The 20764-nt window shown below is 42.8% G+C and overlaps 1 protein-coding gene across 3 annotated transcripts; it reads left to right on the top strand.

The window, feature by feature from the left end:
- The first annotated feature begins 3293 nt into the window (after nucleotides 1–3293).
- On the top strand, nucleotides 3294–20177 carry CD180 (CD180 molecule). Of its 3 annotated transcripts, XM_030927817.1 has the most exons (4): nucleotides 3309–3544; nucleotides 7759–7910; nucleotides 16414–16580; nucleotides 17914–20177. In XM_030927817.1, the coding sequence occupies exons 3-4, from the start codon at nucleotides 16552–16554 to the stop codon at nucleotides 19640–19642; spliced, it is 1758 nt and encodes a 585-aa protein (XP_030783677.1). In that variant the 5' UTR covers nucleotides 3309–3544; nucleotides 7759–7910; nucleotides 16414–16551; the 3' UTR covers nucleotides 19643–20177. The 3 variants fall into 3 exon arrangements, with proteins under 3 accessions (XP_010378504.1, XP_030783677.1, XP_030783678.1); XM_010380202.1 differs by lacking the exon at nucleotides 7759–7910 and having other exon boundaries at nucleotides 3294–3544; XM_030927818.1 differs by lacking the exons at nucleotides 7759–7910; nucleotides 16414–16580.
- The last annotated feature ends 587 nt before the right edge of the window (nucleotides 20178–20764 follow it).

Genomic DNA, 20764 nt, shown 5'->3' with positions numbered 1-20764 from the left:
TCCCTTAATGGCATTGTGAGTCAACTGGGATTGCAGAAATCACGGTGTCCATCACCCAGCCAAACTTCTCTCTGTAATTTTTGTTTGCCAAGAAGATGTGAGACTACTTGGAAAAAAGAAAGAGCAGATTATTAACAAAAATTAAGTGTAACTTAATATTATTGGCTCAAGCCAAAAAGTTTGTTTTTTTTTTTTTTTTTTTTTTTTTTGAGACGGAGTCTTGCTCTATCGCCCAGGCTGGAGTGCAGTGGCCAGATCTCAGCTCACTGCAAGCTCCGCCTCCCGGGTTCACGCCATTCTCCTGCCTCAGCCTCCCGAGTAGCTGGGACTACAGGCGCCCGCCACCTCGCCCGGCTAGTTTTTTGTAGTTTTTAGTAGAGACGGGGTTTCACCGTGTTAGCCAGGATGGTCTCGATCTCCTGACCTTGTGATCCGCCCGCCTCGGTCTCCCAAAGTGCTGGGATAACAGGCTTGAGCCACCACGCCCGGCCAAAACTTTGTTACAAAACTAAATTGGAAATCATAGTTTTGAAATAGAGTAATGAGGTTTTATTTAAATAAAGAAGTACCTTGTTGATAAGCTAGTTCAACTCCATCATTTTGCAGATAAGTAAATTGAGACTGAGAGACTGTCCCAGTGACATACAACCAGTGAGTGGCAAAGCTAGGATTAAAATTCAAGTCAGTGCTTTTCTTGGGCAATTGGGAAAACATTTAGATAAACAGCCTGCTAGGGGTTGTAATACATGAATTTATGACGTAGTTTGAGGAACTACAGATTTTTAACCTAGAAAGGGAAAGATTCAGGGACATGGTAGCTATTTTCAAATACTTGAAGGTAGAAAAGGCCTTGAACTTACTGTTAGCCAAAGGAGACTTTAACAGTTCAATATAAGATAAAACCTTTTAAACAGTCAAAATTGGCCAAAACCATTGAGGGGTGAGGGATGATGAGTTTTCTGTCACCTGAAGCACTTCAGAATAGACTGAAAAATAATTCAGAGAGTATATTTTTGTCTACAGAGAGGGGTGATTTAAGGGGTGTATAGGAGAGAATTAAGGCATGAAAATCATTTGGATGGGGTGACCTGTAAGAGGATGTGATTCTTTATATCCAAATTCTGGGACCAAATAAGAGTTTCATTCTTGCCTCTAAACTCTAAAACCTATCTTCTCATCTGTTTGCAATAGATTAAATTTTAATCTATTTCATATTTCAGGGTAGTATGCCCTGAATATGTGATTTGAATGCTGTGGCAGAAGGTCACTCATATTCATTCATTTTATTTTACTCTTATATACTTGCAGTGAGTCTTTTGCATTCATTATGCAAACACATGCAAATCATATGCAAATGATATAGCCTCAGAAAATGACAAAATCTGATGGCCGTAACTGAGCCATCAGACCTTTCTTTAAGAAGGAAAGTAATATGCCTTTCAACATCTCTGGGGCAGGACACAATTCCCTGAGAGTGATATTTACATGACATCAGAATTCGTTACTCAATCTTTGCCTCACATTCTGCATATTTATGTGGGACTTTAAGGCAAGGAAAGCATTTTCACATACATGATCCTATTTGATCCTCATAATTACCCTGTGATGTAAGCAGAACAGGAATTATAATTCTTGTTTTTCAGATGGGAAAACAGAGAAGTGAAATGACTTGCCCAAGGTCACTCAGTTGGTAAGCAAGGATCTGCGGTCTAGCACTAGACCCTTCCCAGTCCTCAGCTCTTCCCATTGCACAATGATGGATGTTTTATTTGAAGCAAGGTGGTCTGTCATTGGTCTGGGTTTGCTTAAGACTGTGTCTTGCTGATAGCATCTTCAGAGATGATTTTATTGATGAAGATGGCATTTTAAGGGTGACCAGGAAAAGCCCAAATATGTGTAGCAGGCCTAGCAGAGTGCCAAGTACATATTTCCTCCAATCTCCTCTGCTTTTTAGCATCTTCTCTGAAATCTCCAGATGAACAACATTCTTCACTGCATCTACTCTTCAGCTCCTTCAGGAGGCAAAGTCCTTTCTTAAACCGTGAAGAGTAGTAGCATAATCTCTGCAGTGAGATTTTCTGGATCTGAAGCCCTAATCCACCACTCTCTAATTGTGTGACTTGGAGAGATCATTTAATTTCTCTTAAGCATCAGTTTCTACATCTATAAAATGAGGGAAACAATAACATCTCTTTTATAGAACATGTGGAAACAGTCAAGGATAAGAAAATGCAGCAAAAAAAAAAAAAAAAAAAAAAAAAAAATTTAAACCTGACCCAGTATATGACACATAGTAAGGGCTCAATAAATGGCAGATACTATAGTCATTTGATTCATCATAGTAATACAGTAGAGGTGGTGGTGGTGGTAACAGTAGTAGTAGTAGTAGTAGTAGTAGTAGTAGTAGTAGTAGTAGTAGTCAAGTCATTGTGAACTCTGATACTATGAACTGGGCTCTTGGAAATGGAGTGGGAGAACAGCAACACCAAATATATCCTGCATACCAGAGGGCTGAAGAACAGACAGAACAGGTAGCTAAATGCAGCCTATTGAGGAATGTTTGAACTTTGGCTTTCTTTAATCATTGCCACATCTTGCTCCATAATAAGGGTAATTGCAATCCTGCTTCAAAGCTATTTCTAAGAATAGAGCCAAGGCTGGCATCCCTAACTCTGCCCTCCTTTAGCCAGGCTGCTCTATCTATGGCAGTGTCCCCTACTTCTCCAGACCAGGTTAGGAGGGAACAAGAGAGGAATTCACCCCAACTGCTTTAACAAGTCTGAACCGCCAGGTCAAGAAATGAAGTAATCTTCCTCCTATACGAAGACCAGAGGTGGGGATGGACAAGGTGGCCAAGGCAGCAGCTGAGGCTCAACGAGCAGATATACTCTCAAGCCTGCTCCCTCCTGCTCCAGTTCCCAGCTCAGCAGGCGCCACTGAAGGGCTCATTTCTTCAATCTGCCCCCACAGAGTGCTCTGCCTTTCCATGTTCTCCGACACCTCTTCTATTCACTCACCTAGGACAACTAAGAAAGTGGCCTCCTTGGGAGTAGAGCTTCCACAGCCTCTCTCGGGGAAAAGGACCAGAAGCTGTTGGAGTTGGCCAAATACTTGAAGTTGGCATAAAGTCAATTGGAACCATCACAATGAAAGTCTGTGTGATCAGCCCAAAAGGACTGCACAACTGATTCATGTTCAGTGCCAGGAAATGCAATGGGCCATTCTGGGGCTGGGTCCTCAGTTATTTTTGGCAAAGATGGGTGGTATGCAAAAGGGACTTCCTTTTTTTTTTCAGCTACCGAATGCTGAGCAGTCAACAGTGTTTCTTGTTCCAAGATCACCCTTCTGAGTACCTCTCTGGCTGCCAAATTGCCAGGGCCTTCATAGTTTGATTCCATTTCTCAGCTCCAAGCATTGGGTAAACCCACCAAGCTAGGATTGCACCAGTTCTGTGATGGCATTTGACGTCAGCTGCTTCTTTTGGATGGTGCTGTTTTCTGCCGGCTGTAAAGTCATCACCTCCTTGGATCAGATGTGCATCGAGGTGAGTCCAAACTGTTTGTCTCCATGCAGATTAAACTGAAAATTTTGAGATTTAGCATGCAGTTCCATCTGAGCCTTGGCATCCCAATATCCAGGGTCTTTAAAAAGGAAATGAGGTATATGTATAATTTTTTCATTATTGTGAGAAAGGTGCCAAAGAACTCAGCCAGGGGATCATCTGGTGGCATCTTAATAGGAAGCAACGAGAATTTTTCTCCTCTTCAAACAATTCCACCCAAATAATCCCAAGTGGGTCATAAGATATTAATAGGGTCTCTGTGCGCAAAGCAGACCCCTAAACCTGCCTCAGCCTTGGGGAGCTGTTGGTTTAACATCCCCACGCTCACATGGCCACTAGCCCAATGAGTCCTTTGGTCTCCTGGCTCTCAGGGTGAGAATTAGTAAAGACAGGCCTGTGCCAGGTTTTTGAGCATTGAAAAGATCACTCTGAATGAATCTGGCTTTCTCCTCGACTTGGACAGCCCTCCATCTGTTTTACTAACCCACAGGAGGAAAATCTGAGAATAGAGCCAAATTGCACCTTCTGTTTTGGACCATAGCAATATTTATCAACCTGTGGGAAGTTCTTGGAGGGGGTGGTGAGAGAGAAAGGAGAAGGACCTCCGTCTCTTGCCATCCTCTGAAATTCTTCAAACTTCCTCCCGCTTTCTCTGACCCCACAAGTGTCCAATACCACATGGTCTGTCAAACAAGGGCTACATACAGGAGGGACCGTGAGTCTGGGTGGCTTGGTGAGCTGCTGGTCTGGGTTGAGGTTAAAAGAAGAGTAAGAGCCATGGTTGGGCGCAGTGGCTCAGCCCTGTAATCCCAGCACTTTGGGAGTCCGAGTGGGGTGGATCACGAGGTCAGGAGATCAAGACCATCCTGGCTAACACAGTGAAACTCCATCTCTACTAAAAACACAAAAAATTAGCCGGGCGTGGTGGTGGGCGCCTGTAGCTCGCAGTGAGCTGAGATCGCGCCACAGCACTCCAGCTTGGGCGACAGAGCGAGACTCCGTCTAAAAAAAAAAAAAGAAGAAGAAGAAGAGAGCCAGGAGTAGCCAGATGTGGAGGTGCCCTGGGGCAGGACTAGAAGGAGGCCAGAGGATCAGAAGAGCAGAGCAAAGCCAGCGCTGGGGTAAGGCTCAGAGCTGGGTGAGCAGAGCCTTGTTAGTCTGGCATTAGGATGGAATTAGCAGCAGGCCAAGAGGAGGCATCATGCCCATGAGAAATGAAGGCTGGGAAGGTGCGTGTTGGTTAGATTGGGCTGTCATAACAAATGCCACAGACTGGGCAGGGTGTGGTGGCTCACACCTATAATCCCAGCACTTTGGGAGGCCAAGGTTGGTGGATGCCTTGAGACTGGGAGTTCAAGACCAGCCAGGGCAACATGGCAAAACCCCATCTGTACTAAAAATACAAATATTAGCTGGGTGTTGTGGCAGATGCCTGTAATCCCAACTACTTGGGAGGCTGAGGCAGGAGAATCACTCAAACCCAGGAGGCAGAGGTTGCAGTGAGCCGTGATTGTGCCACTGCACTCCAGCCTGAGTCACAGAGCAAGACTCTGTCTCAAAACAAACAAACAAATACACCGAAAAACAAAAACAAACCAAAAAACCCGAATACCATAGACTAGGTGACTTAAACAGGAGAAATTGTCTCACAGTTCTGGACGCTGGAATTTCAAGATCAAGGTGTTGGCAGAGTTAGCTTCTTCTGCATCCTTGCTCCCTGGCATACAGATGGCCATCTCCTCTCTTTGTCCTCTCACTGCCTTTCCTGTGTGCATGAGCGTCCCTGGTGTGTTTTTGTTTGTTCAAATTTCCTCATCTTTTAAGGTCTCCAGTCAGATTGGATTAGGGCCCACCTATATGACCTCAGTTTCCCTTAATGACCTCTTTAAAGGCCATGTCTCTAAATACAGTCACATTCTGAGGTCCTGGAGATTAGGATTTCAACATGAATTTGGTGGTGGGGGAGAGAAAATTCAGCTCATAACAGAAGGGGAAGAGTAAGACATTTCTATCAGCCCCAGAAGGCTGTCCCCTCATCCTTCAGGTTGGAAGGTCTGTAATTGCCAACAAGTTCTTCCTGCCCACTGCACAGACAAAATCAATCCACTGAGACTATGGCACTGAAGTAAAGAAAGTTTAATTGATGCGAGACTGGCCATGCCAGGTGGGAGACAGAGCTATTACTCAAATCAATCACTCCAAAGTTTTGGAGATTAGGAGTTTCAAGGATAGTTTGGTGGGCAGGGCACACGGGAATGGCAAATGTTGACTGGTTGGGGAAGAAGTCATAAGGTTTTGGAAAATGGTCCTCAGTTCTGAGTCTACCTCTGGGTGAGGCCACAGGATGAGTTGGGTCAGAAGTCTGGGTGGGGTTAGTCTGACAGATATCTCAAAAAAAAACTTAGATTCTGTAACAGTGATGTTATCTATAGGAGTAATTGGGGAAGTCACAAATCTTGTGACCTCTGGCCACATGACTGCTGCACAGTAAGGAGTAACTATGCCAACACCTGAGGCAAATTCAAGCCCCTCTCAAAATCCTAACTGGTGACCTTTCTTTAGCTTTAAAAACGTGCTTTTGTTTTAAGAAGGGTTATTATCATCCTTGCTTTAAGGTTAAACTATAAACTAAATTTGTCCCAAATTCAGCTTGGTCTATACCTAGGAATGACCAAGGAGAAACTGGAGGTTAGAAGTAAGATGGAGTCACCTATGTCATATTTCTCTTGCTGTCATACTTTTGCAAAGGTGGTTTCAGGTCAATGTCATCCAGACCTTTGGGAGGCATGACAAGTGGGTAGGAATGAGGACACCATCCCCTCAGTGATCAGGAACACACGTTATCATTTCCAGGCAACAGCCTCCGATAGGATAACATCGCCATTTATTTTCAGCTCATTGGGAAGCAGGCTATTTTAAATGCCCCACTCTTATATACCTACACATTTAACTCTGAAATCCTTGCATCGGGGGAGGCCCCCGAGGCCTTTGGCTGCCTGTTCTGGGGCCTTCAGTGCTATTCATGTCTCAGGAATGGTGTTCAGGGTTCCAGGGCCTGCAAGCCTAGCCCTGTGTGGCAGCAAAGTCTTTCCTTTTTGGATAAGCCAGATGAAACTGAAACCTTCCAATACAACAACCTTCCTGCAGCCCTCCCTCTGAAAGAAGTCTGATTTTAAATGACCTTGTGAACTATTCAATTAGGATCAGATCTGTATTTTCTTTTGTTTCATCTATCGTGTGTGAGTTCTCAAGAACAAGACTCTAAGGCTGTTTAGGAAGCTCTTGCTACTGTGTGGATACCAGCGAGGGAGCTGGGGGATGCAAAGACAAATGGAACTTACTCCTGAGAGGCTGGAAATTTCCAGGCTCTGGCAAGGGATAAAAGGAGGGCTGGCTAAAAGAATAAACTCTTGCCTTTGACTTAAGGGTTTGGCCCTTTTTCAAACGTAAATTACCCCAACTTTACTCACCCTTCCCAGCTGCTTTTGTTTCCTCTTTACTTCTTCCCCCTTCGGGTCATGCGTTGTTAACCACACAGCGTCTGCATGTTCATGTGACCACCATTACCCTATTAAGCCTGTGAACAAAAGTTCTCTGAAGAGGAATTTGAGGAACGAGACTTTATTCCAATGAACAGTTCGCAAACTGGGGTGACACGGCTTTGGCATATAGCTTTTGTATGGTGCATTCCAGAGAACAAACGAGGAACTTGGCTTCCATAGAGAGAAATTTCCCACTCAGGTTCCCAGTTAGATTAATTTATGCAGCAGAAGGATTCAAACTTGCTTAGTTCTGATCTGTTGGTGCAGCTGGGTCCTGACTGGTTGATAAAGCTGAGCCCTGATTGGTTGGTTCAGATGAGATCTGAACGTTCCAAAATTAAACAGAGATGGAATTTTTCAGAAATTCAGAGTACATATATGACCTCTAGTCAGCAAGTAGCTTCTTGGCTCAATTTAAAATTTAGGCCCAGTTCGCCACTTGGGATCTGATATAGTTTGGATCTGTGTCCCCGCCCAGATCTCATGTTGAATTGTAATCCCCAGTGGAGGAGGCAGGGCCTGGTGGGAGGCTTGTAGGGGCAGCTCCGTCACAGCTTGGTGCTGTCTTGGTGATAATGAGTTCTCCTGAGATATGGCCATTGAAAAGAGTGACACCTCCCCTGTCATTCTCTTTCTCCTGCTTTCACCATGCAGCGTGCCTGCTCCGCCTCCGCCTTCTGCTATGATTGTAAGTGTCTCAGATCCTCCCTAGAAGCCAAGCAGATGCCAGCACCGTGCTTCCTGTAGAGCCTGCAGAGCAGTGAGACAATTTAGACCTGTTTTCTTTATCAATTACGTAGTACCAGGTATTTTTTTCTTTCTTTCTGTCTTTTTTTTATTTTTATTTATTTTTTCATTTTCATTTTTATTTTTTTTTAGACGGACTCTTACTCTGTCGCCCAGGCTGGAGTGCAGCGGCCCCATCTTGGCTCACTGCAAGCTCCGCCTCCCGGGTTCACGCCATTCTCCTGCCTCAGCCTCCCGAGCAGCTGGAACTGCAGGTGCCCGCCACCGCGCCCGGCTAATTTTTTGTAGTTTTAGTAGAGACGGGGTTTCACCGTGCCAGCCAGGGTGGTCTCGATTTCCTGACCTCGTGATCTGCCTGTCTTGGCCTCCCAAAGTGCTGGGATTACAGGCGTGAGCCACTGCGCCCGGCCGGTGCTGGTATTTCTTTATAACAATGCAAGAAAGGCCTAACAAAGGGTTCAGTTTGAAGGATTGGCTGGCTCTTTCAGTTCACATTTGTTTATAAGCCCTAGCCTAAAAATAGTTTTTGTCTGGCTTTGTTTTGAGTTTAATAAACTTTTTGTTGAAGTAAAACATACATACAGAAAAGTTCACAAGTCATAGGTGTGCAGTTAAACGTTTTCACCACGTGAGCACATCCATGTAACTAGCACACAGATCATGATGCAGAGCATTCTCAGCACCTCAGAAGCCCTCCTCATCTCATGCCTGCTCCCTGGCACTAGCCCCTGAAACCATCCAATATTCTAGTTTACATCACCAGAAACTGGTTTTGCCTGGTCTTGAACTTTATATACATGGGACCATACTGTGTGTACTCTTTTGTGTCTGGCTTTTTTTTTTGCTCAACATTATATTTGTGAGACTTATTGGTGTGTGCAGCAATCATTTGTTCATTTTTATTGCTGAATGTTACTCTGTTGTATTAGTGAGCCACCATTTATCCATTCTGCTGTTAATGGACATTTGCATTGATTCCAATTTTTTGGCTATTATGAATGATGCTGCTTTGGACATTCTTGTCTATGTCTTTAGTAAACAGATGTACAAATGTTTGTTAGGTGTATACCTAGGAGTGGATGTATTTGATCATGGGTAAACATTATGTTCAAACTTTAATAGATATTGCCAGTTTTACAAAGTGTTACTATCAGTTTATACTCTGTGGCAATGTGCATAAGTTCTAACTGCTCCACAGCCTCACTAACATTTTGTATTGTTTGTTTTTAAAATGTTAGCAATGCTGATGAGTGGGTATTGGTACTTCACTGGGAGTTAATTTTTATTTTCCTGGTGAACAATTAAATTGTTCAATTAATCAGTCATTTGCATATTCTTTTTTATGTGCATGAAATGCCTGTTGAAGTGTTTTGCCCATTTTCACATGGGCTGCCTTTTTTTAATTCATTTGTAGGAGTTCTTTATGTAATGTAGATATAAGTCCTCCATCAGATTGCAAATACCTTCTACCCTGTGGCTTGCCTTTCCACTCTCCTAATGGTATCATTTGCTGAACCAAAGCTCTTTTTTTTTTTTTTTTTTTTTTTTTTTTTTGAGAAGGAGTCTCGCTCTGTCACCCAGGCTGGAGTGCAGTGGCCAGATCTCAGCTCACTGCAAACTCCGCCTCCCGGGTTTACGCCATTCTCCTGCCTCAGCCTCCCGAGTAGCTGGGACTACAGGCGCCCGCCACCTCGCCCGGCTAGTTTTTTGTATTTTTTTAGTAGAGACGGGGTTTCACCGTGTTAGCCAGGATGGTCTCGATCTCCTGACCTCATGATCCGCCCGCCTCGGCCTCCCAAAGTGCTGGGATAACAGGCTTGAGCCACCGCGCCCGGCCCTTTTTTTTTTTTTTTTGAGATGGAGTCTCACTCTGTCGCCCAGGCTGGAGTGCAATGGTGCAATCTTGGCTCACTGCAAGCTCCGCCTCCCAGGGTTACGCCATTCTCCTGCCTCAGCCTCCCAAGTAGCTGGGACTACAGGCACCCTCCACCATGCCTGGCTAATTTTTTGTATTTTTAGTAGAGATGGGGTTTCACTGTGTTAGCCAGGATGATCTCAATCTCCTGACCTCCTGATCTGCCTGCCTCAACCTCCCAAAGTGCTGGGATGACAGGTGTGAGCCACCGCACTTGGCCCCAAAGTTCTTAATTTTAATATACCTCAACTTATTTTTTTTCCTGTATTTTCAGTACATTTCTGTCCTGTTTAAGAAATCTTTGCCTACCTCAAGACCATGATATTATCCCATGTTTCTTCTAGAAGCTTTATTGTTTTGTATTTATTTTCTATTTCTAGGTTTCACATTTAGATCCATCAGAATTGTTTTGGTTTTTTGCATACAAGTAGGAGTCAAGATTAATTTTTAAAGAAAACTTTTTGTTTGGAAAAATATCCAAACCTACCTACAAGTTCTAAGACTATTACAATGAACACCTATGGTCTACATAGATTATTCCATTGTCAAATGCTATATGTTTTCTCTCTCTATCTCTCTCTGTGAATGTTTGTGTCCCTGTATATGTGTGACTTAAACAAAAATATTAGGACCCATATCAAGTCTTTGGAAGCTGATAACTATGCAAAGAGCAGCTGGAATTCAGTGTTCTGTGATTTGGATTGTGGTATCATTTTAGATGCACTCTTGAAATATTTACTTGAGAATGCGGGCATGCCTCCCCTTTTCAAGTGAGCTCAGCTTGGCCATCCTTTTCCCTCAAAACTATGATAGAAGTGAGCCCTTCAGTCCCTAGGTGTGGGATGGGGACTGGTTAGCAGAGCTCTTTTTTGAAAGGAACTCCCAAGTTCATAGACACAAGGAGTTCCCAATAGCTTTCGATAGTGATGTGAGGTTGTGATGATCCAGTTAAACACTAACTCTTCTTGTTTAGTGCTGACACACATTATCGCATTAATCCTCACAGTAAACTTGCAAGGTGAAGTTCCTAACCTCAATCTACAGTTGAGGAAAAGGGAGGCTCAGATAACACAGCTTGGTGGTTGAGAGCTAGGATTTGAGCTCAAGCAGTCTGACTTTACAAACAGGAAATAAAGTGCATGCAACTGGAATGCCCTTTGCCCGGAGGAATCAGATTGACAACGAAGTTATAGGGATGTGCTCTCTAGGGAGTGTTTGTTTTGTTTTCAGAGGGTAATTGTTGCTCTGGGATTTGACTCAGTCAATTGCTGTCTTGGATGGAGGCATGATTAATGAGGAAGGGTTAGAGGTCAGTGTCCCAGACTTCTCATGCATGGGGGGCTGGCTGCTGTGTGTGTCAAGTGCAGATGAGAAATTCGAAAAGGTGAGAATAAACACTTGAGTGAAATTCAAAGAGTTCTAAATTAGAAAATGTTTCAACACTTGCAAGGAAAGAAAATACAGCGGGGTGAGAGGGAGTTAGATATACAGCAGAAGGGAGGAAAATAAGAGCCTGATTGAAAAAATGCAAATGAATATCTAGCGGGAAAAGGGATCGCAAATACAGATGTAGCTCTGGGAGCACAGCTCTGAGACAGAGCTGGAGACAAAGCAGATGACACAGGTCCCAGTGCACAGTGGGTCCCAAGCGAATGCCCCTTGACTTAGAATAGTGATGGACATGATGTCATGAATACCACGTGGCCTTGCCACAGCTCTGCTCACTGTGTGAATTCACATCAAGAAGTCCCGTCTGCAGTGGAGCCAGCAGAAGCAGAGAGGTGAGAAAGGGACTTTGGAAATTGACCACATTTCTAGACTTCTCTAGGAAGAAAAGGCTGGGTTTATAGGAAATGGTCATGTGGAGATCAGAGAAACTACAATGGTAGTGGGTGTCTGCCCGGAAAAAGTAACAGAAGCACATGGTCCTGGCGGTGGCCATGCTGTCTGCCAGGGCCCAGTGTTCCTTCTCTGCATCTTGTCCTTTGACTCTCTGTTGCATTACCATTCTACTGTTCTGGGACCCTGGCTATCAGATCTCATGCTCAAAAAGTTTCATTTGAATATTGATAGGGAGAATGACACACCCTTACTAATGCAATATTTCTACCAAAAATGTATAACCAGGGTCAAATCATGAGGAACACATAAACCCATAACTGGGACATTCTATAAAATATGAGCCTGCATTCTTCGAAAGGCATTCATGTCATGAAAGACAAAGGCTGAGGAACTGTCTCAGATTAAAGGAGTCTAAGGAAATGCAACAACTAAATGTAATGTGTGATCCTGGATTGGAAAAACAAAAATTACTGTAAAGAACAATAATGGGACAATTGTCAAAATTTGGATCTAGACAGTACGTTGGATAATAACATTGTATCAATGTTAAATATCTTGAATTTCATAATGGCACTGTAGTCATATAATATCCTTGATTTTAGGATATATAAACCTTGGTGTTTAGGGTTTAAGGGTCATGATGTCAGTAGTGTACTCTCAATCAAAAAGAATGTGAATAATAGTGTGTGTGTGTGCATGCGTGTGTGTACTTTCTGTCTTAAAAAATTACAATAGTCTGAAAACAATCTAATGCTTCCTAGATAATTCCAGAGCATGTGGTGCTTTGGTGCCTCTATCATTGTGGCCATTTTGATGATACAATTGTGATTATAAAAGCTATAAGGGAAGGGCTACGTGTATGCTGAGCCCTAGACATTCTCTAAAATGTATTTGGTTTCTAAATTCTCTTATCAGTTGTATTTCTTGTCACTTGCCTCTTTCTCCTAAAAATCAAAGGCACAGGATCTATTGCCATTTCCACCTAACCAGAGATGATTCAATATTATGGCACAGGCTCATGGTGGCCTTCTTGATCCTCTTGGTAGCGTCATCCACTCATTATCAGTTTTTCACTGGGTTGAAACCAAGCTACTTCATTTACCTGCTTTCTATTTTCAAGGAGCTCACTCAGGCCACTGGTTTAGTAGAACTCCTCCTGGATTCTCAATCTTCTGCATCACATTAGTGCAGTAAAGTGCTTAGTAAAGCACACAAAAGGCTGAGGCACAGAATAATTTAGGTATCATGGGCACTTACATATTCAGGAGAAGGAGGGAAATGACAGCATTGAGCCTTTTGCTGTAGGGCCAGAATAGAGTGAGACAAACTGAGGAAGTCCCTTTTCTCCAACCGTATGTGACATCAGTTATGTCAAAGGAGACCAGAAAAGAAAAATGTCTCCTCTAAGCTGATCAGCACCTTTGCAACTATTGGGGCAGCAGCTGCACATGCATATTCTCTCTGGGTCGTCCATATTCATGGGCACCGAGGATAGGTCTGGCAACACGTGGTTTTTTTCCCCACCAGTCAGCTAAATCTAAGTTTTAAATGCAAAGTGTGCATTTCAAGGACATTATGTGGATTTGTGGCAGTGCCTGGAGGACTTTCGGTCTATAAAATGAAGAATAAATTACAAGGACATATAAATAAAGCATTTTCATCAGTGACAGTCATAATGTTGTCACAATATCGAAGACAACTGGTGACTTTCTGTGATGAGCATGTTCTGTGGCTACAAAAAAGTGCATCACTAAACAGAAATTGGAATGAAAGAAAATGAGGTTATAATGGTGACATCTCAGGAGCCTCCTGCTTCAGAGCAAAGCAGGATGTGTGCAGTTCTGTTTCCCACTAAGCAAATCTGTTTGTAACTCAGCATGAGAAAAGCCACTGATCTGGAGTCCGTACCAGAGTAGATCTTTTCCAGGCCAGGGAAGTCTCAGTGGGGCTTCTAGTGAGCCCATATGTGTCAGGGAAAGGCAGGGGCTGGAAGGTTGGATTAACTCACCTGGAGCCTGAGATGATCTGAGAGCTGGCGCAAGGTCCTGGGATGTCCTTGTTCTTGTGCCCCCAAGGTCACTGTCTTAGTTGGTTTCCTGCTGCTATCACAGAATGCCACAGCCTGGGTAATTTGTATAGAAAAGTAATTTATTTCTCATAGCTGGGAGCTGGGAAGCCCAAGAGCCTGGCTGTGGTATCTGGTGAGGGCCTTCTTGCTGCATGATTCCATGGAGGAAGGTGAAAGCAAGCATGTGGACAGAGCAAATGGAGGCCTAACTAACACCCCCCCTTTTTTTTTTTTTTTGAGACGAAGTCTCACTCTGTGGCCAGGCTGGAGTGCAGTGGCACGATCTTGGCTCACTGCAACCTCCAACTCCCTGGTTAAAGTGATTTTCCTGCCTCAGCCTCCCGAGTAACTGGGATTACAGGCATGCGCCACCATGCCCAGCTAATTTTTGTGTTTTTGGTAGAGACGGGGTTTCACCATGTTGGCCAGGATGGTCTCGAACTCCTGACCTTGTGATCTGCCCAGCCTCGGCCTCCCAATAACTTACTCCCTTTATCAGGAGTCCAGTCCCATGATAACTAACCCACTCTGCAATAATAGCATTAATTCATTCATGAGTGTGGAAACTTCATGATCCAATCACCTCCCAAAGGCCTCACCTCTTAGTATTACAATGGCAATTGAGTTTTCAACACATGAACGTTGAAGGACATATTCAAAGCATAGCAGGAACTTTCCCTAGAGATCATTTATATCTTTCCAAGGAGACTGCACAGGCAAAATATACTCCATCAGACTTTCATACCTGCCCTGTCAGACCTTTGTATTTGCCCTACTACCCTTCGTCTTAAAGCATTAGCCAGATAAATAATGACCCCACAGTTCTACAGGCTTCTAAACAACCACTTCCCATTTTTTACCTACTTAGTTCAACACATAACTTGTGTTACGACATAACTGGCAGGCTTCAGAATCCATGACTACCCTGGGGCACAGGATGAAGAACAACCTCACGTGTAGGAACTTATGTGTAGGGTCGTGCCCAAAAGCCTACCGTCTGGTATCAGCAGCCTACAAATCCAGAGATCTAAAATTAATTCATACTTCAAGATTGCAAGCCCTCAGGTCTATGCCACCCTGCTAGATTTTTAAGCATTGAGTTAAGAAAAAATGTTAAACATATACAAAAATAGTAACAAAGAACCTAAAAATGAAACAATCATAAGCCTTTGGCCTACTCACTTCATCTCTACATTCCTCTCATGCTTTTTTGCCAGAGTATTGTAAAGCCAATTCCAACATCATGCCGTTTTACTCCTAAATATTTAAATATACATCTCAAAAGACTAAGAACATTTATTTTACATAACCACAAGTCCACTGTCATTAACAAAATCCAGAATTCCTTAATATCATGGAATTCTGTCCTCATTCAAAGTTCCCTGACAGTCTATAAAATGCCTTTTTGAACTGCTTTATTTGGATCAGGATCTAAAGGAGGGCTACTCTATTATTTGATGGTTATGTCTCTTAAGTAAATTTTATATCCCTGTGTCTTTTAACAAGCACTATCTCTCCTCTCTCTCTCTCTCTCTCTCTCTCTCTCTCTCTCTCTGTCACACACACACACACACACACAGAGAGAGAGAGAGAGAGAGAGAGAGAACAAAGTCAGTTGTTCTATAGACTGTCCCACTTAAACCCGACATATCACTTTGAGATGTGAAATTAAACCTAAAATCTTGATGAGTTTCAAGTTTAATTTTTTTCTTGGCAAGAATATTTCATAGACAATGCTGCGTACCTCACATTGTCTCACATCCAAAAGTATGTAATGTTTGATTGTCTGATTTTGGTGATACTTATCTAAGGTTGATTTGTTTGTTTCAAACTGAAATGAAACATTTCCATTCAACCAAAATCAAAACTGTAAAACAAAGTGCATTCAGAGAAGTCTCGCATCTATCCCTGCTCTTCTGTCTGGTCTCTTCCCTCTTCTTAAAGGCAAGCAGTTGTTGGGTTTTTTTGCATGGTTTGTTTTAACAAATATAAGAAAATTCACACATACCTTTCTTACACAAAAGGCATACTCTGTACATTATACTACATACTTATACTATATACAATACATATATTGTTCTGCAGTTTGCTTTTTTCACCTTGAAATATATCCTGGATATCACTCCATATCAATATATGGAGTTTTTTTTTCTTTTTTTTTGAGGCGGAGTCTCGCTCTGTCGCCGGTCTGGAGTGCAGTGGCCAGATCTCAGCTCACTGCAAGCTCCGCCTCCCGGGTTTACGCCATTCTCCTGCCTCAGCCTCCCGAGTAGCTGGGACTACAGGCGCCCGCCACCTCGCCCGGCTAGTTTTTTGTATTTTTTTTTTAGTAGAGACGGGGTTTCCCTGTGTTAGCCAGGATGGTCTCGATCTCCTGACCTCGTGATCCGCCCGTCTCGGCCTCCCAAAGTGCTGGGATTACAGGCTTGAGCCACCGCGCCCGGCCAATATGGAGTTTTTTTTTTCAGTTTTAAAGGATTCCATTTTGTGAATGTACCATATTTTGTTCAAGTAGTCCTATATTGATGAACAGTCTGTTTATTGTCAATCTTGCTATTACAAAAAAAATTACTACAGTTAATAATGTGCATTCATCATCTTGTTTCTGGCAAGTGTATATTTGGTAAAGTTTACTAGAAGTACAATTGCTGCTTGGAAGGTAAAACATATATAATTTTGCTAGATAGTCAATCAAATTATTAAGTCTAATATTAATTTACCTTGTTTCTCCAATCAGAAAGAAGCCAACAAAACATATAACTGTGAAAATTTAGGTCTCAGTGAAATCCCTGACACTCTACCAAACACAACAGAATTTTTGGAATTCAGCTTTAATTTTTTGCCTACAATTCACAATAGAACCTTCAACAGACTCATGAATCTTACCTTTTTGGATTTAACTAGGTATGTATCTGAGTTATATGTGTGCTCTTGATATTTTACTTAAGTTAAAGTACAGTATGTGCTCAATTTATTTGCAGGACCTTTTTTGGGGGCCCAGGGACAATCTGCTTATACTACATGTTTACACCTCCCTATGAAATACTTCTGTGTGGGTGAAATGTAATTTAAATAAACATCAACCAGTGGAGAGGAAAGTGGATTGCTCTCAAACTAGTTGCAACAACAGTTAGTACAGTATTGTTGTTCTAAAGAATACCGAGCAGTTCTAAAGAATACTGATAGCAAAAATGAAAATAATCTTTGTATTAAATCAGATGCCAAACTATGCTGAATTTTGGCATAGTTTATTTTTGGGTAATGACATTTAAGAAAAATTTCTAGGAGAAAAGCACACCATCTACTTCCACCCCGCCCCAACAAATTGGAAAATGAGTTCCATTATTTTGTTATAGTGGCAGAATTGGGATTCCACATGCTGAGCCAGTGTTTGAGAACCAGTAGGCAGAAGTATTACAAGAAAACAAAGGAAGAAAATGAAAGGACTATACAGTGTGTGTGTGTGTGTGTAAGAGGGGACAGGCTCTGTGTGTACCTTCAGTCTGCACCCCTTGTGGCAGTTCTGCTTCTTCTATTTTGTGCCTCAACTTCAGCTTCTGTGGACAGAATGTCCACATCCATAGTACCGCTTCATCTTTAAAACCAGCACTGTGAGGTTCCATGGTGCATATTATCATCCAACTTATGGTTAGATGAGGAGACCATCTGTGTGTGTGTGTGTGTGTGTGTGTGTGTGTGTGTGTGTGTGTGTGTGTATGTGTGTGTGTAATCCAGTATTTTTAGGTGCAATACCAGGATAGTTTTCTCAGATGAAAATACAGAGGTTGAGAAAAGTTGTAACTTGCCCGGAATGACAGATTTTTGTGTATATATACATGTATTTTATAGTATATATTATCTATTATGCATTCTATATGACATATTTTGTATTACAGTAAATTATAGTTTGATTTTTGCCCATATTTTGTATTACAGTAAATAATAGTTTGATTTTTGCCCACAATCAAATGACGCGTGGTTCATTAGAATACAGGCACAAACCTCTGAGGGTTCAATCTAAGGGGTGAGATACCCGGAAAAAAATCTAGATTGGAGTGTTCAGAAGTGAGGCTACTCATTAATTCCTTCAATAGGCCATCTGTTGATACTGAAGAAAGTTCTTATGTTTGATTTTGAATGATACAAAAGATGACTTTGTTAATGTGTGTCACTGTAAAGGTTTTTTTTTTTTCCTTTTTGCAAATGAATTATTGTTAAATACAATTATCTTTTCAAGGTGCCAGATTAACTGGATACATGAAGACACTTTTCAAAGCCATCATCAATTGAACACACTTGTGTTAACTGGAAATCCCTTGATATTCATGGCAGAAACATCGCTTAATGGGCCCAAGTCACTGAAGCATCTTTTCTTAATCCAAACGGGAATATCCAATCTCGAGTTTATTCCAGTGCACAATCTGGAAAACTTGGAAAGCTTGTATCTTGGAAGCAACCATATTTCCTCCATTAAGTTCCCCAAAGACTTCCCAGCACGGAATCTGAAAGTACTGGATTTTCAGAATAATGCTATACACTACCTCTCTAGAGAAGACGTGAGGTCTCTGGAGCAGGCCACCAACTTAAGCCTGAACTTCAATGGCAATAATGTTAAAGGTATCGAGCTTGGGGCTTTTGGTTCAACAGTCTTCCAAAGTTTGAACTTTGGAGGGACTCCAAATTTGTCTGTTATATTCAATGGTCTGCAGAACTCTACTACTCAGTCTCTCTGGCTGGGAACATTTGAGGACATTGATGATGAAGACATTAGTTCAGCCATGCTCAAGGGACTCTGTGAAATGTCTGTTGAGAGCCTCAACCTGCAGAAACACCGCTTCTCTGACTTCTCATCCACCACATTTCAGTGCTTCACCCAAATCCAGGAATTGGATCTGTCAGCAACTCACTTGGAAGGGTTACCCTCTGGGATTAAGGGTCTGAACTTGCTCAAGAAATTAGTTCTCAGTGTAAATCATTTTGACCAATTGTGTCAAATCAATGCTGCCAATTTCCCCTCCCTTACACACCTCTACATCAGAGGCAACGTGAAGAAACTTCACCTCGGTGTTGGCTGTTTGGAGAAACTAGGAAACCTTCAGACACTTGATTTAAGCCATAATGACATAGAGGCTTCTGACTGCTGCAATCTACAACTCAGAAACCTGTCCCACTTGCAAACCTTAAACCTGAGCCACAATGAGCCTCTTGGTCTCCAGAGTCAGGCATTCAAAGAATGTCCTCGGCTAGAACTCCTGGATTTGGCGTTTACCCGCTTACACATTAATGCTCCCCAAAGTCCCTTCCAAAACCTCCATTTCCTGCAGGTTCTGAATCTCACTTACTGCTTCCTTGATACCAGCAATCAGCATCTTCTAGCAGGCCTACCAGATCTCCGGCATCTCAACTTAAAAGGGAATCACTTTCAAGATGGGACTATCATGAAGACCAACCTACTTCAGACTGTGGGCAGCTTGGAGATTCTGATTTTATCCTCCTGTGGTCTCCTCTCTATAGACCAGCAAGCATTCCACAGCTTGGGAAAAATGAGCCATGTAGACTTAAGCCACAACAGCCTGACATGTGACAGCATTGCTTCTGTTAGTCATTTTAAGGGAATCTACCTCAATCTGGCCGCCAACAGCATTAACATCATCCCACGCCATCTCCTCCCCATCTTGTCCCAGCAGAGCACCATTAATTTCAGTCACAATCCCCTGGACTGCACTTGCTCGAATATTCATTTCTTAACATGGTACAAAGAAAACCTGCACAAACTTGAAGGCTGGGAGGAGACCACGTGTGCAAACCCACCGTCTGTAAGGGGAGTTAAGCTATCTGATGTCAAGCTGTCCTGTGGGATTACAGCCATAGGCATTTTCTTTCTCACAGTATTTTTATTATTGTTCACTATTCTGCTCTTTTTTGCAGTTAAAAACCTTCTCAGGTGGAAATACAGACACATTTAGTGCTGAAGGTTTCCAGAGAAAGCAAATAAATGTGCTTAACAAAATTGCTGTAAGTGAAGGAACTGTCATGTGCTGGTGACCAGACCAGAATTTTCAGATTGGTCCTGGAGCTGGGCAGGGACTCACTGTGCTTTTCCGAGCTTCTTACTCCTGTGAGTTCCAGAGCTAAATAACCTTCTAGGCAAGTACACCGAACCGACTCAGGCCAGAGGGCCAGATGCTGCTGTGAGAGGCACAGAACCCTTTCAGCATGTGGAAGAGTGGGAGGAAGCAGGGGGAGGGGCTGGACAAGGACTGCCAGCCCCAGAGTCATCCACAGGGAGGCCGTTCCCCTTCTACTCACTGACATCCCTCCCAGCACCCCACACCCCGCCCCTGAAAGGAGATCATCAGCCCCCACAATTTGGCAGAACTGAAGCCAGCCCGCTACCCACCCCAGCTACAGTACTGTGCTTGGGTCTGGGTTCTCAGTAATGTAGCCATTTGGGAAACTTAGTTGGGGGCAAAGTCTCAATGCTTATTTTAAATGAAAAAAGAAAAGCATAATAAATTTAACAGAAAAGGCTGAGAAATGAAACTTGATATCAAATAGACTCCATTAATCTTCTTAATCCTTAGGTCTGTAAGGTCTCTGTAATGCCCCTAGGGGGTGAATGGCTGTAAAGAAAAGAACCCATCCCCAAGGTTTAGAATTTCTTCCATGTTTGTCTCACTCAGTTCAGAAACCAGGCAGGCTCTCTCTGCCTATCTGGTGTTCTGGCTCTTACGTTACAGATCCTAACTTGCAGGTGGGCTGTGATCCAAAATGCTCTTCTCATCTGGTTCTTAGAAGCCTCTTTCCTAGAAGAACTATGAAATAAATAATGGTTTGGTTCTCAGACTAGCCCTTAAAAGCCTGTTTGCTTTGGAGAGCATTTGAAATAGCACATTTACATGAAAATGAGGAAGAAGACATCCCTGCATGCTAGCTGTTGGGAACACAGTAAAGCTGGATTAGTGAGAATTGTTTTCTGTTGAGGCTGGGGATGTCAGTAAAGGTCACACCAGCAATGGACAGCGGCCTGGACCACTGAATGCAGATAGACAAAGAGCAATGTCATGAGTTAGACCTAAAGGGCCATA

The sequence above is a fragment of the Rhinopithecus roxellana genome, chromosome 3, assembly GCF_007565055.1.
Source record: "Rhinopithecus roxellana isolate Shanxi Qingling chromosome 3, ASM756505v1, whole genome shotgun sequence".
Lineage (NCBI taxonomy): Eukaryota > Metazoa > Chordata > Mammalia > Primates > Cercopithecidae > Rhinopithecus > Rhinopithecus roxellana.
Note: the sequence above shows the minus strand (reverse complement) of the source record. Positions and strands in the feature narration are given on the sequence as shown.